Below are 12,987 nucleotides of genomic sequence, written 5' to 3'. Positions count from 1 at the left end.
GCTGGAGAAGGGCAGAGCCGGCGGTGAGGAAGGAGGTGACTGAGGTACTGAGCGGCCGTAGCGGGACGGGGTCGGTCTGGTTTGAGCGTGGGTCTCTGCTTCGTGCTCTTTCTGGGGGGCTTTGCTGCTGGGAGGGAGGATGGTTGTACGTAGTGTTGGGTTGTGGATGTTCTCAAGGGCGCCCGCGACCTTCAGCCGCTGTGCCTCCTCCCCAGCTCCGGCCGGTGGTGTGGCAGCATCTGTGTGGGCAGGGAGCTCTTCGGAAAGGAAAGATTGTGTCGTGCTGTCTGAGCTACGAGCCACACTCAGTCACCCACCAGTGACTCTTCCAGGGTTTTGCTTTGGTCTTTTGTAACTAAAAGGTGAGGGTGGGTTTCCATGTTGTCTACAGCACACGTATGGGGAGGTTTCTTTGAGGGTTTTTACTGTTTCACCATCAGCCGGGTGCAGGCAGGCAGCCCTGGCTACATGGTTGCAGGGTTGTGTTTGTGAATGAAGAACCAGCTACACTCATTCTCTGTATCTATTTTCCAGGGTGCCAGTGGCTACAGCATCTCTGCCAAGCTTGGTAGGTAACGTGCAGTACATGTGCTTCTTTTGAGCTGACATATAAAGTAAACAAGTATCTGTCCGAAGTGTGAAACTTCCTTAAGTGTAAGGGAAGGATACCCTTAGAAAAGGTATCACTAAACATTAAAACCTCTTGTGCTGTAAGGAAGGTCAGACACTGAAACTGACCCTCTGGGGTATTTGTGGAGCCTCCAGCTCTGGAGATGCTCAAAACCAAGTGGCAGGTTCATGAGTGACCCTGTTTGATCAGGTTGGGGTGGGACTTCATCATCTCCAGTGGTGCCAGCTCAATAACTGTCTTGTGTTGCTTGTTAGAATCAGCAGCCATGGCTGGCCACGACTCGGGATCTCAACACCAGTTCACTGGATTTCAGAAGTACTTCAATTCCTACACCATGATAGGCAGGAGGAATGTACGTATCATGACCATTTCTCTTAGCCTGCTAATAATGATGTTTTCTGAGTTTTAAACTGACAGTAAACTTTATTTTTTACAGTATGTAATAGCAACGTATGCAAGCGTTGCGATGCTCATCCTGTATTTCAAGTTTAGGCCGAAGAAGACGACTCCTGCCGTGGCAGATAAGTAAATGGTGAGCAACCAGTGTTCTAGAAAATGATTCCATTCCAACCCACAAAGAAAGAATGGCAAAGAAACTGCTAGTAACAAAACATAATTAGGAGGGGAAACCCAGGGATGTGATCTTTATGCAGTTTTAAACCTCAATTACAGTATAGTGTAATTTTGGGGGCAAGGGAGGGGGAAGATTCTGAACAAATGAAGTTGTTACTGGGGTCTGTATAACTCATGGGTTACTGCTATTCTTAATGTTCTTCAAACGTGCCAAGCAGGGTTAGGGATCTTCATACAGAGTAAGCAAGGAAGGAGGAATGGTGGATGGATGTTGCTTCTGGGTTTGGAGATTAATATGTGCCTGTGATTTATCCTTTTGCTGTTAAAATAACTATCGCTTTGAGTATTGAAATAATCAAGTAACAGTTAATGAGTTAGTTATTAATTGTATCTGATAATTCTTAGAGGAGAGTAGTGCTGCATCATTAGGATGCTGTTTTGAGCAGAGAAAAGGAGCATTATACACTAAAGCTGTGTGCATTCAGACCTAAGTAGGCAGGACCAGTGGGAAGTGGTTGAGCTTGTTTTTACATAGCAATAACCAAGTGTTACAAAACTCTATAGTCCACTTTCAAATGCATTTCAGAATGCCATTTCAGTGTAGGAAACCTATGGGTTGTTCTCACAAACTGCAGAATAGATAGAAAACAATGTGCTTCAGCTTATTGTCACTGTTGTATGATGAAGGGACGCTGCTTCCTTTGTTTAGTGTGTTGGGATTTGCCTGCTTTTATATGAAATTGTTTGGGCTGTGGGAAGAGATGATGCTCAAATCACAAGCCTTGTGCAGTGATAGTAATGTTTGCTCTCATCTCTTGGCAGGTTTCTGGCATGTCTGAAGCATCAATTTGTGTCAGTGTAAAGGAAGCTGATGTCCTGCGGTGGTTAATAAAATATAAACAATTATTTGCTGTATTGATAATATGACGTGGTGCAAAGAAGCAGAAGTGGGTGCTATTTCCTATTTTAAAGATAATTTGTAATGGAGATGGAGTAGCTGATTCTTTCCTGAGTATTTTATCTTCTCTGCTGTAACTCATCCTAAAATGACCTGAGCACTTAATAGTTGAGGAACGATCTCAGCAGCATGATCCCAACAAGCACAGAGCTTACAGCTGCTCAAAGCATCTCTATGTTGCCAAGTGTCATAGTGGACATCAGTAAACTTGCATGGCTTACAATTACTTGGTTGTGCTGATTACTCCCTTTTTTAACACTTCTGGCTATTAGCTTATGTGGAATCCATTCATTAATTAATGGTAATGCAATGCAGAATAGCAGTCAGCTGCAGTGTCTGTTGCATGTATTTTGCATAGAATCCTTTGGTTTTGAGTGAGAACATCCCACCATGGAGCGATTTTACTTTCTCAAAAACCCCAAACTTAATAGCAGCAGGTAAATGTGGGTGCTGGCAGAAAGAGTGTAGGTCAGGGGAAATTACATGAGGTTCTTGTGATCTCCCTCCATCCTTAATTTATTATTAAAGCCATCCTTCTGAGTAAATGTAGTCTTTCCATTCTGTTTACATCAGCCTCTGCCCTTTATGTCCTTCCAGAGGAACAATAGTTGTTGTAACTGTAATGCTTGGCAAAAATGTATCACATACAATTAGAACTAAATCTAAGTTAAATCATCAGCTGTTGAACTGAGTCCCTTGTTTCTCCAAGCAGAGCACTCGCTTTTAAAAGCACTGCTCTTGCATCCACTGCAGCTGTCAAGGAAAGAAAGCATCTTCTTCCACCATACAGTCTACAGACACAAGCTGTGTGGTTTTAGTATTTATTATACTATCAAAAGTATAAAACTGTACAAAATAAAAAGGCAGAATGCAGCAGTGTTTTCTTCAAGCTCTCAAAGCTGTACATGCTTTTAGGTAACTTGTTTGATTCACTACCATTTTAAGTCCAGCTGATCATATTGACTACTAGGAAGTTCCGATGTACCTTTACAGATCAAATCCATCATAGTTTAGTTTTAACCATTTCTCTTTAAAGAATGTTTCCGGATTAGCTTCCTTATGAATTTTCCACCTTTCCTTTGACATTTAATGCCCCGATGCCTCTTTACTCCAAGGCTTAGTCAGAAAAAGGATGAGACAGGAGGTAGTTCTTTGTTTACCTTGGAAACGTCAAGTCTTAGTTTTCTGCATCTTCAGTAGAGAGCCAGCAGATTTCTTTTTCTTGAATTCAGATTTCAGTTTCTTGATCCTTCACTAGCTTTAGTGTGATCTGTTAAACTGTTTTCTCAAAGGATGCAGGTTTTTGAAGCTCTTCAAATCTAATAGAACGTGTGGGGGCTTAAGAATATTGTTTTTAAGATTGGGTGATGCGTGTCTCCAAAGAATTCACATTGCAATCTGCGTTCCTTATCGCACAGCAGCAGCTTCTTGTCAGAACAGAATAACAAGATCTCCATTTCTAATACCTCAAAAGAGCACAAAGTTTGAAATCTTTTCAGGACTTGGTACTTAAAAACTACACGTAACTTCTCTGCAGTTCCCCACAAGCCTCTGCCTGTTGGGCTTATTCTTTCAATGCCCTATTTGTTGCTATAATATTCTCACCATTCCTGTTGCCCAGCCCAGGCTATAGTGAGTTAAACTACATTCTCCTTTTCTGAGTCTGAAGTTTTCACCTGTGTTTGAGACTGATTAAACATTAGCAAACCATATATTAAGTGCTTTAAAAAAAAAACTCATTTGAGAACACAGACCAGGGCTGTTAACTTTCCAGAAGTTTCAGCAGAGCTCAATACCATCTCTGAGAGGAGACAGCCGTTGTCATATATATACATGTATGTATGTATATATATACGTATGGATACATTTATCAAAAGCACCATGAAACAATTCCTTTAAATTCACACTGTCTTGTCAGTCTCCAGCATTTTCAAACTGTGAGAGCAAAAGATGTGAATTACGAGAGCAGAACAGAGATGTCACTTGAGTTAGTTTACAGTTTTGTTTTTCCTGCAATGGACTAACAAAGTCCACCCATACAAGACATTCCTCTTCATCTCACATTCTGAGGTCACTGCTGCAACAACTTGGCACAGCCAGTCTTACGTCTTCCTGATCTACTGTGAACTGTAGGCTCCTGCAGCCAGCAGCAAGTTCCTGCGTGTAAAATGAAGGTGTACAACTGGAGTTGATTTGGTCATGTATGTACCCAGTAACAAGTCCTGGGAGTTTTCAGGCAAGTTTATGTGTCCAGTGGCTGTAGTAAAGTCATCCGTTTCTAAGTCTTCAAATGCTTTCACTGCATCCCACAGCCGAACTGTGTTATCCATTGAACCTACAAGGGAAAAAAGGAAAGTAACATTTAAAAGTCTTTTCCTTGCTAGACAGCAAATTAACACAACAGGAATTAAAACTCACAAAGCAGAACAGCTCGTAACTGAATACTAAGCACTCATCCTGCAACAAAGCATTTTTAAACAAGCCTTTAACACAGTGAAAGCAGGAATAAAAGCCATCACCTGCCATCTAACAGGAATACACTGCGGATAAAGTGCAAAGAAGCACCTCTCAGAACAGCTGGGTTTCCATTCTATCAGCCAGCACTTGAAAAGGCAAAATGCCAACTCCACCAGATGTTTATGATTCTAAGTCACATAATGACTTTTTTCTTGACACTTGGATACTTCCTTTGATAGAGGGAAGAGCTCAGTATTTTGCAGGCCCAGTGGACTCTGCTTTCATTGGAGCGCTGGTCAGCTGAAGGAAACATTCACTCTTGTGGTAGCGGCTCACTCAGGATTTAGTGACTCTAATTAGTCTTACTCATCTTAAGGAATCCATTACATAATCCCACTTCAAATAGATGGAGCACAATGGAAACATGTTTGCTTCCAGTGACTTTTACCTGATGCTAAGATCTCCCCATCTCTACTGAATCGGAGCGCATAGATAGTGTCAGTGTGCCCTTTCAGTTCTCCAACCATCAAACCATGTCCAATATCCCACAGCAGAACTCTGCCATCTGTTGCTCCAGTAGCCAGGAATCGTCCATTAGGAGAAAATGCCAATGAATGAATCGGACCCTACAAAAGACATTTGCAGTGAGGAAAGCCAAACGAGCTAATTAGTCAATCTGTACTTGTTCTGAACGCTACTCTTCAGAATCCCACCACAGAAATTAAGTCACATTGGTGATGTGCCTTTACCTTATGTCCAGTGAATATTCTTACACAATTCCCATTTAAAACATCCCAGAGCCGTACAGTCCTGTCTGCTGAGCCAGTGGCAATATAGTTGGAGTTAGGGTGAAATCGAGTACACGTCACATCAGCAAGGTGGCCAGCAAATATCCGTAAAGGCTGGTAATGATCTGTTGCCCACAGTCTGAAAAGAAAAGCTTTGTTAATAAAGGGAGCACTAATGAAGTTCAGAATCTGTTGCACGGTAATAAAAGAAATAATTAATGAGTGGCTTCTTACTGGTAAATTTGTTGAATTAGAAGGATCAATTCTGGAAAACTATGCTTTTGGGAAGGGAGAAATAAAGGACATTCTGTCATGGTTATTAAACAACAGGAGAAAATATTTCTAACATGAAATGACCACATAGGAGGATGATGTCTCTGATGTGTGTTGAAAAGGAAAACAAAAATACATTAAAATAGTTGCTTAGTATTTTAATTCGTGTGTAATAAAATTTATTTCCAGTAATAGGTTATTAACTATATCAGCCAATAATCACTTTCTGAGTTAATTCACCACAAAACTGGTATGTAGAAAACTCATCTAATTTCTTACCTAGCCACTCTGTCATGTCCCCCCGACACAAAATAATACCCATAAGGAGAGAACTGCGTATCCCATACTGGATAGTTGTGTCCTTTATATCCCACCAGACAAGTGAATGTTTGGAGGCTCCACAATCTGACAGTACCATCCTCAGAACAGGACAACAGGTAGTTCCTGTCACAGGAGAAAGTATAGTACATTACATACCAAATTAACAGACCGTGTAGTCATTGCATAAGCTCTGTAACAATTCTATGATACATAGAACTCTCCACTGGGCAGCTACTATTTAGTATCTCCCATTAAAGTCAGCATTTTACTGAAGTAAACAACAATAAACTGTTCGGGAAGAATTGAACCCTTGGTTGTCAAGCATAAGAGACATTTGAATGTTGATGATTAATTCTGATGACACAGCAATACAGAGGGGCTGCAAAAAAGAACTAGTCTTCACTTAAGAATTACATTCACATGGGGGGGAAAAAGCAGTAGATTGCTACACTATATTACTTTAGAATAATCTTAATGCAACTCTAAACTATATGGTAAGATTCCCTGAATGTGAACTCGGTATGAAATCTTTTTCTTAATTATTAACAAATTATGAATAGACTCTCTATATAGACTATAGGCTGTATATAGATTCTATAATCATGTTCCACACAAAGCTTACTTCTCAGCTGTATTTCTGTGATGGTTGTCTCTTGTATAGCTTACATAATGTTTTCAAATCTCTTATTTTAAAGAAGATACAAGAGTTACTTTGATCTTCTGGTAAAAGCCGCATTATAAACACGTTCACATTCATAGCACACTATTAAGATTCAACACAAGCGAACTAATTAGCTTGTAAACTTTATTTTACCTATCAGGACTGAAGCTGGTGCCATAGACAGGTCCACTGTGACCGTATAAAATCTTCAACTCACTTGCAGTTTTCTCATCCATGATCCTCTCCAAGACATCGTCTGATTCTTTGTCAATTAGACTGAGGTCTGCAAGATTTCAAAGTTCACACATCATAACAACTGTCAGAGGTTCAACAAATGCCATGAAAACAAATAGCATTTTCCCCAAAAGCGATAAAAAAACTCATAAACAAAAACACCTTGAAATAGGTAATGGTGAAATATAAACAATGGCACTTAAAATACTTCTACCATTGTAAAAGGTGGCAATAATGCTTTATGTAAATAACCACTCTTTAACAAGTCTTCATAACAGATAAAACCTCATAAAAGATAAAATCCTGAGGGGTTTATTTTTTAGCCTCAGGACACACTTCTTCAGATGACAAATTTCCATGCCTTTTCCCAGGAAGTTAATACGGCACAAACACACTTTGCAGATGTTCTGTCAGCTTCCCACTACACACAACTTAAAACAGCTTTCAATCTGTAGGCTACTATTTGCTGAACACCACAAGCACTTTTTGATTCAGCACAATGACTAAGAACAGTTCACTCGTTTGTAGGCTGCCCAGCAGTAGGTGTACACAACCAGATGTCTCATTCCCTTAAAGATATGTATTTCTATTTGTAGTTACAAGACGCAATTATACAGCCGTGCTCAATGTTTCTTCAAAGTAACAAGATGCAGCTGCTCAAAACAACTCTCCCAATAGACATATTCTTCTGTTCACACAAAACACACATGACACAAACAACACACACTCACATTACATTTTTTTTACTTAATTACCTGCTGCTGCCTTCACACTACGTAGCTTTTTTGGAGTCACGGACCACACTCTGACGGTAGAGTCAGCAAAGCCTCCTACAATCATGCTGGAGTCATCTGTAATATCTACTGCAGTTAGACCCTATAGACAAAATAGCCATTGATGTTGTTTGTATTTTTCACAGTGTATTTCAAACACTACCAAACCCTAAACACTAAAAAGAGAATTAACTATGCTCATTTGATAAAAATAGAATAGTTTGGACAAACACTTGCTTGAAATAAACACACACATTCTTGCACCACAAAAAAGAAAGATATATAAATGAGGCGTAGTTAATGATGACAGAGCAGAACTGCTTCCCAGTATTTTGGTGCAAACTATCTAATGTATTCTGTAGAATAGGGTCACATAGGAAAAGTGAAAGAAAGAATTAAGGTAAAATCAGAGCAAACCCAAGGAACTTGGAAATTAGTTTAATGAAGTCTATAAATAAAATTTTGAATGTTCCAAATACTCTGATAACCAACATTAACTCTTCAGTCTTCTTTCTTTATTAAGAGTGAAGTTTATCATTTTGATTCCCTCTTTCATGTTGCCCAGAGTCTTCTTTTACCAACCTGATAAGCGTTAAGGAACGTGTAGAAGCAGATGGAAGGCAGACACTCTGGCCCAAGACGCACACGTCTGGCAGCTTCCTTCATGTTCATCACTTTATCCAGTTTATCTGAGTCTTTCAGTTCGGGCAGAGGAATTCTAGAAGCACACATTTTTACAAACTTTCCATATTGTCAATTTAAACAGAGAAAATAGAACCTTCCCATGCAACCCTACACCTCAATATTCAAATACCAAAATAAATTCACAAGAATTAAATACTGTGTAAAAGATTAATAAGAAAAAGAAGCAATAGCTTTATGAAATCCAGACAAGTAGTGAAACAAGGTAACTAATTAAGTATGGCTTGAAAAGATGAGACAGTAAGCAACTAAAATCAAGGGAAATCTAGATTGATGTGAAGGGCAAAGACAGAAGGTTATATGCTAAGCTTTGCATTATCCCCCTTGAAATCTTACAACTAAAGCTGTGTACAGCTGAAATGGACAAAGAGCTAAAAACATCATGTGACCGGCATTGCACATTTAACATGGTAATACTGGATTTAACAGAAGTTCCCTACACATCCTCCCTTTGTACCTGTTTTGAGGAGGAGCATTAGGGTCTTGTTTTTTACTTTTTGATCCTACACTGTCTCTTTTAGGTTTCTTCTTCTTTGGTTTTCCTTCCTCGTTTTCTCCTTCTTCATCTTCATCATCCAAAGGCACATCAAACTCTGGTTCTTTCAATAAGCCGAAGAAAACCTGCAAGCCAATAAAAGATGTATGACATAATGGTAATTTTTGCTCTTACTGAAAACTAATTTTTCATCAGACTCCAAACATTAGTCGGAAAGGGACAGTTCTACTAAGTTGAACATTACTGCATTCATTACTGATTAGCCTGGCACAAGTGTAAGACACGTTCTACTGTTTTAGCCAACAACTGACCTGGACAACTGTGAATTCTCCCACCACCTCTTAGTTCTTCCCTGAAGCAAAATCCCTACAACTTCCATAATTTATTTGTGTAGCATTGTGGTACTACGCTATTGAGATTTACCCAACAGCCTTTGCAGTAATAACTGGAAGTGAGAACTATTGCTGCTGTACTAGAGAGGAAGCCAAATGGGTCAATGTTAAAACTAGACAACAAAATCATGAGTTTAAATCTAGTTCAGCAAACAGAATATAGCATTGTCTCTCACAGTTCCTTCCACCAGTCAGTGACACGTTTTCATTTCTCTACTCCTGATAACATCTATTTGTACAGAACCTTTATTTAGTTCATGTTGTCTTTTAAGATATCAAGTAGCAATAATCAGTACTTCCTGAAAAACTACTCTGGAAACATTCAATAATAAAGAGCAACATCCTTTTCCTCCTACCTTTGCTTTATTTGCCTCTCGTTTTGCCTCCCCAGCCAAGCTTCCAACCATAGCATCTATCTGTTGTTTGCTACGGGGCATTCCATCAAATATATCAATGTAGAGATGTTCCTGAACAATGTTCCAGATCTGGTTGTTCTGCTTTTCCTGAAGATGCCTCTTCAAGAGCTGGTAAGAGTCACGGGAAATACGCAGAACGAATTTGCTTGTTCGGAAATCCAGCATGGTCTCATTACCTTTCATGTGTTCTTTTTTGGTTAAGCTGGATAATACACGGAGGTCATCTTGGTAATAACATTCCTGATCCCCATGAAATCTATTGAAACAATTTAACACATGGGAAGAGATTCATTAGGAAAATATTATCTCCTAAGTGCACACTTAACTACATAATTTTAACGTGAAACACAGTAGGTTCCAAAGGGTCCTCACAGAACTACATATGGAATGATCTTTCTGCTTAAATAAATTTTCTTCCCAAGGAATCAACAACTTACAGTACACAGTAAAATTAACCAAGAGTGCAAAAAAACAAGATGAAGAGAGGACACAGAAATGCATATGCACAAAGGGTTATTGCCTGCAGTAAATAGTTACACTAATCTATTTACATAAATGAAACTTCAATTTGTGGTACAATAAAGTACAAGGCATTTCTTATTATGTAAGACTACCTGGATGTATTTATAACTGATTCATCATATGAATAAGCACATTTAGCAATGGATACATTCTTCACTTTCCACCCACATTATCTAATAGCCAACATACATCTAGAGAAAATAAGTTCCCACTTTTAATTCAAATCATTTATAAGATACTTGTGGCAGGGAACATTTTAACTATTTAAAGAACTTCTTTTTCTGACCATATCTGAGGGATAAACATGGGTTGAAATGTTTCATAATTGGTCTGATCCCAGAATACAAATTAAACTTATCCTCAAATGATAAAGATGTGAAACACAGTAAGAGCACAGAAAAAATGTAGATTAATGATTAACCATTTCCTTTAGTCTTAGATGAATTTAAATACACACACTTTGATATTAGTAAGCATTTATAGACTGCACTGCTTTGGATCTCAGTGCAACTTCCAAGTGCTAGAAAATGAGCCCACAGTTTTTCCCTAACACAGCATCACCTCTTCATTGCAGCAAGGAACCCACCACCTCAGTATAAACACCATTAAAATCTGCATGTGTACTGTTCAAAAGCACGGAGTTTGCACTTCTTTCTAATACTGGAGGTTGGAAAAGGATTCACAATTACAGCAATCCACAGATTGTCCCCTCAGCACTACAAAAGAACACATCTGTGTATGTATATATGCACATACACACACACCTATGCCACCCACTACAGGTTACAGTCTCAATCAAAGTAGCAAACACCACACAATGGAATTACATGAATCAAAATCACTTACCTTTCAAAAAAAGACTTAGCTTCACTCTCATGTTGATTGTAGACCAACTCCAAGTACATGTGCACAAAGAGAGGATAAAACAGCTGAGACAGTTCGGCTCGATGACAGTCCAGGGAACACTCAATGAAGTTTTTTAAACCGCTGTAGTACTCCTCGTACAGCGTTGGGTCCCCCTGCTGATTGTAGGCAGACAGCACTGCGCTCACATCTGGCTGATCCTCCACAACAACACCTCCTCCAACTGCAAAAGCATCAGCATATAAGAACAGATTGTACAGCTGCCTCAAAGAGCAACACACGAATAACAAATATACAGTGGCCAACAACTCCTCTGCTAAGGTGAGATACTGAGAACAAAACAGAACATTGTCTTGTGTTTGCACCTTTAAGTGCTACAATAGAGAGGACAGTGGCCCAGCAACTGATACTTCAAGTACCATTTGTCATCTTTTGTGCCCTCCCTGCCAAAAGTTGCCTACCAGGTACGTGGAAAGAAGCTGATGTCAGCATCACAATCCTACACAGCAAGGGCTAAAAACTGTCAAATGAGGAGCAGAATATTTTTAAGCCCATAAGATGTAATCACTATAATTATTTTGCTTTTAATGAGCAAGCAAATTAAGTTAATCAAGTAAACAATTTACCAAGACCACTACACATCCATTCCAGGGCAGTGACTTTCTGTCACTTCCTAGAACTCTCACAGCAGTCATTAAAATCACTAATCTCCTATAAAGTGAACAAGCTGACCTCATATTGTACTCCTACTGCCATTCAGACATATAAGTTCCTGAAATGCTTCCAGTTTTAATGTAAAGCTACCCCACAGAATATCTTCACTAAAATTTACTACCCTCACATTGTTCGGGGAACATCTAAAGCTGCTGTCAGCTTGCATTAGAAATGCATGAAGCCTTCTCCACAAGTACCATATTGTTCTTTCTTCAAAACGCAGCAGCTTGTACATCGGGGCTCCGGCATCATCACCTCTAACTACAAAGAGAACTCTGACTACAAGAGCCATCACCTCTACAAAGAGAATCTTCAGCCTCTCGTGATGCTCTTGAGATGGTACCCACAGACAACAGGAAGCACCTCTCACCCCGACACTGGTCCCAGCAAGTAAAACAGACACCCTCCTCTAAGAAGGTGCACCCCAAAATCGCAATCTCTTCCAGAGCTGCACTGGGGACTGCTAGAACCGGTTATTTCCCCGAGGACTGGGGTGCAGCCTTATCTGTCCCCAGAGGAGCCTCAGCCCCGAGGCAGCGGGATGCGCACCGAGCGGGTCTCACCTTTCCCCGGAGGCACCGCGGCCGCTGCCGCCACCCCGGGGCTGGAAGAGGCGACGGGGGCGACGCCGCCTCCAATCGAGATGGCGGTGGCGGCGGTGACCCGGCTGAGCAGCGCCTCGCTGCTGCTGGCATCCCCCTCGCCCCCCGGGGCTCCCGGGAGCCCGGCACCGGCGGGGCTGAGGGCGGCGTTTCCGATGTCCTCTCCGAGCAGCCGGGCCTCACGCCGCAGGATCTCCTCGGACTCGCGGAGGTTGCTGCGCCGCAGGAACTGCAGCACGGCCACCAGAGTCTGCCGGTCCAGCGACGCCGGGGAGGCGGCCGGGCCCGGTGCCGAGGGCTTGGCGGACGACGCATCCCCAGCGCTCCCCGCCGCCTCCCCATCCGCCGCGGCGGCCGACGGAGCGGGGGGGGCTGCGGTGGCGGCGGGGGGAGCGGCGGGGGGCTGCGGTGGCGTCCCCGCCTCAGGGTCCGGCTTCACCGCGGCAACCTCCGCCGGCTCCTCAGGTACCGCCGCCATCTTGCATCGCCCCCCATTCGCCGGTTACGGGTGGCTGCCGCCAAGCGCGGATGTTGTTTTGCGACAGTCGGGGCGAAGGAAAGGCGCCGCCTCCTGTCACCGGCAGAGCGCTCGGAGCTTCATTTTGCGACG

General features: G+C 41.5%; 2 protein-coding genes across 4 annotated transcripts; one reads left to right on the top strand and one right to left on the bottom strand.

Moving 5' to 3' along the window:
• The first annotated feature begins 3 nt into the window (after window positions 1-3).
• Window positions 4-2,110, top strand: ATP5MK (ATP synthase membrane subunit k). 3 transcript variants are annotated; one of them, XM_085554686.1, is made up of 6 exons: window positions 4-44; window positions 216-362; window positions 535-568; window positions 886-983; window positions 1,068-1,163; window positions 2,027-2,110. In XM_085554686.1, exons 4-5 carry the CDS (start codon window positions 897-899, stop codon window positions 1,158-1,160), a joined length of 180 nt encoding a protein of 59 aa, XP_085410812.1. In that variant the 5' UTR covers window positions 4-44; window positions 216-362; window positions 535-568; window positions 886-896; the 3' UTR covers window positions 1,161-1,163; window positions 2,027-2,110. The 3 variants fall into 3 exon arrangements, with proteins under 3 accessions (XP_085410812.1, XP_015722416.2, XP_085410813.1); XM_015866930.2 differs by lacking the exon at window positions 216-362; XM_085554687.1 differs by lacking the exon at window positions 216-362 and having other exon boundaries at window positions 4-70.
• Window positions 2,111-2,969: 859 nt separating this feature from the next.
• On the bottom strand, window positions 2,970-12,909 carry TAF5 (TATA-box binding protein associated factor 5). Its single transcript, XM_015866922.3, has 11 exons — window positions 12,339-12,909; window positions 11,044-11,284; window positions 9,616-9,931; window positions 8,829-8,992; window positions 8,252-8,387; window positions 7,652-7,772; window positions 6,816-6,945; window positions 5,960-6,124; window positions 5,369-5,546; window positions 5,068-5,245; window positions 2,970-4,497 (listed from the first exon to the last, which is right to left on the bottom strand). The coding sequence occupies exons 1-11, from the start codon at window positions 12,853-12,855 to the stop codon at window positions 4,280-4,282; spliced, it is 2,364 nt and encodes a 787-aa protein (XP_015722408.2). The 5' UTR covers window positions 12,856-12,909; the 3' UTR covers window positions 2,970-4,279.
• Between the last annotated feature and the right edge of the window lie 78 nt (window positions 12,910-12,987).

This window comes from Coturnix japonica, chromosome 8, assembly GCF_054131305.1.
Source record: "Coturnix japonica strain WE chromosome 8, WE-NBRP24, whole genome shotgun sequence".
Lineage (NCBI taxonomy): Eukaryota > Metazoa > Chordata > Aves > Galliformes > Phasianidae > Coturnix > Coturnix japonica.
Note: the sequence above shows the minus strand (reverse complement) of the source record. Positions and strands in the feature narration are given on the sequence as shown.

What these genes read in the sequence shown, in the direction of transcription:
- ATP5MK (XM_015866930.2), top strand. Translation starts at nt 897, where the DNA reads ATGGCTGGCCACGACTCGGGATCTCAACACCAGTTCACTGGATTTCAG. An exon ending in CCATGATAGGCAGGAGGAAT is followed by an intron (nt 984 to 1,067) that starts GTACGTATCATG and finishes TATTTTTTACAG; the next exon opens with TATGTAATAGCAACGTATGC.
- TAF5 (XM_015866922.3), bottom strand. Translation starts at nt 12,855, where the DNA reads ATGGCGGCGGTACCTGAGGAGCCGGCGGAGGTTGCCGCGGTGAAGCCG. An exon ending in AATGCTCCTCCTCAAAACAG is followed by an intron (nt 8,388 to 8,828) that starts GTACAAAGGGAG and finishes GTGTGCTTCTAG; the next exon opens with AATTCCTCTGCCCGAACTGA. An exon ending in GGACATGACAGAGTGGCTAG is followed by an intron (nt 5,547 to 5,959) that starts GTAAGAAATTAG and finishes TTTTCTTTTCAG; the next exon opens with ACTGTGGGCAACAGATCATT.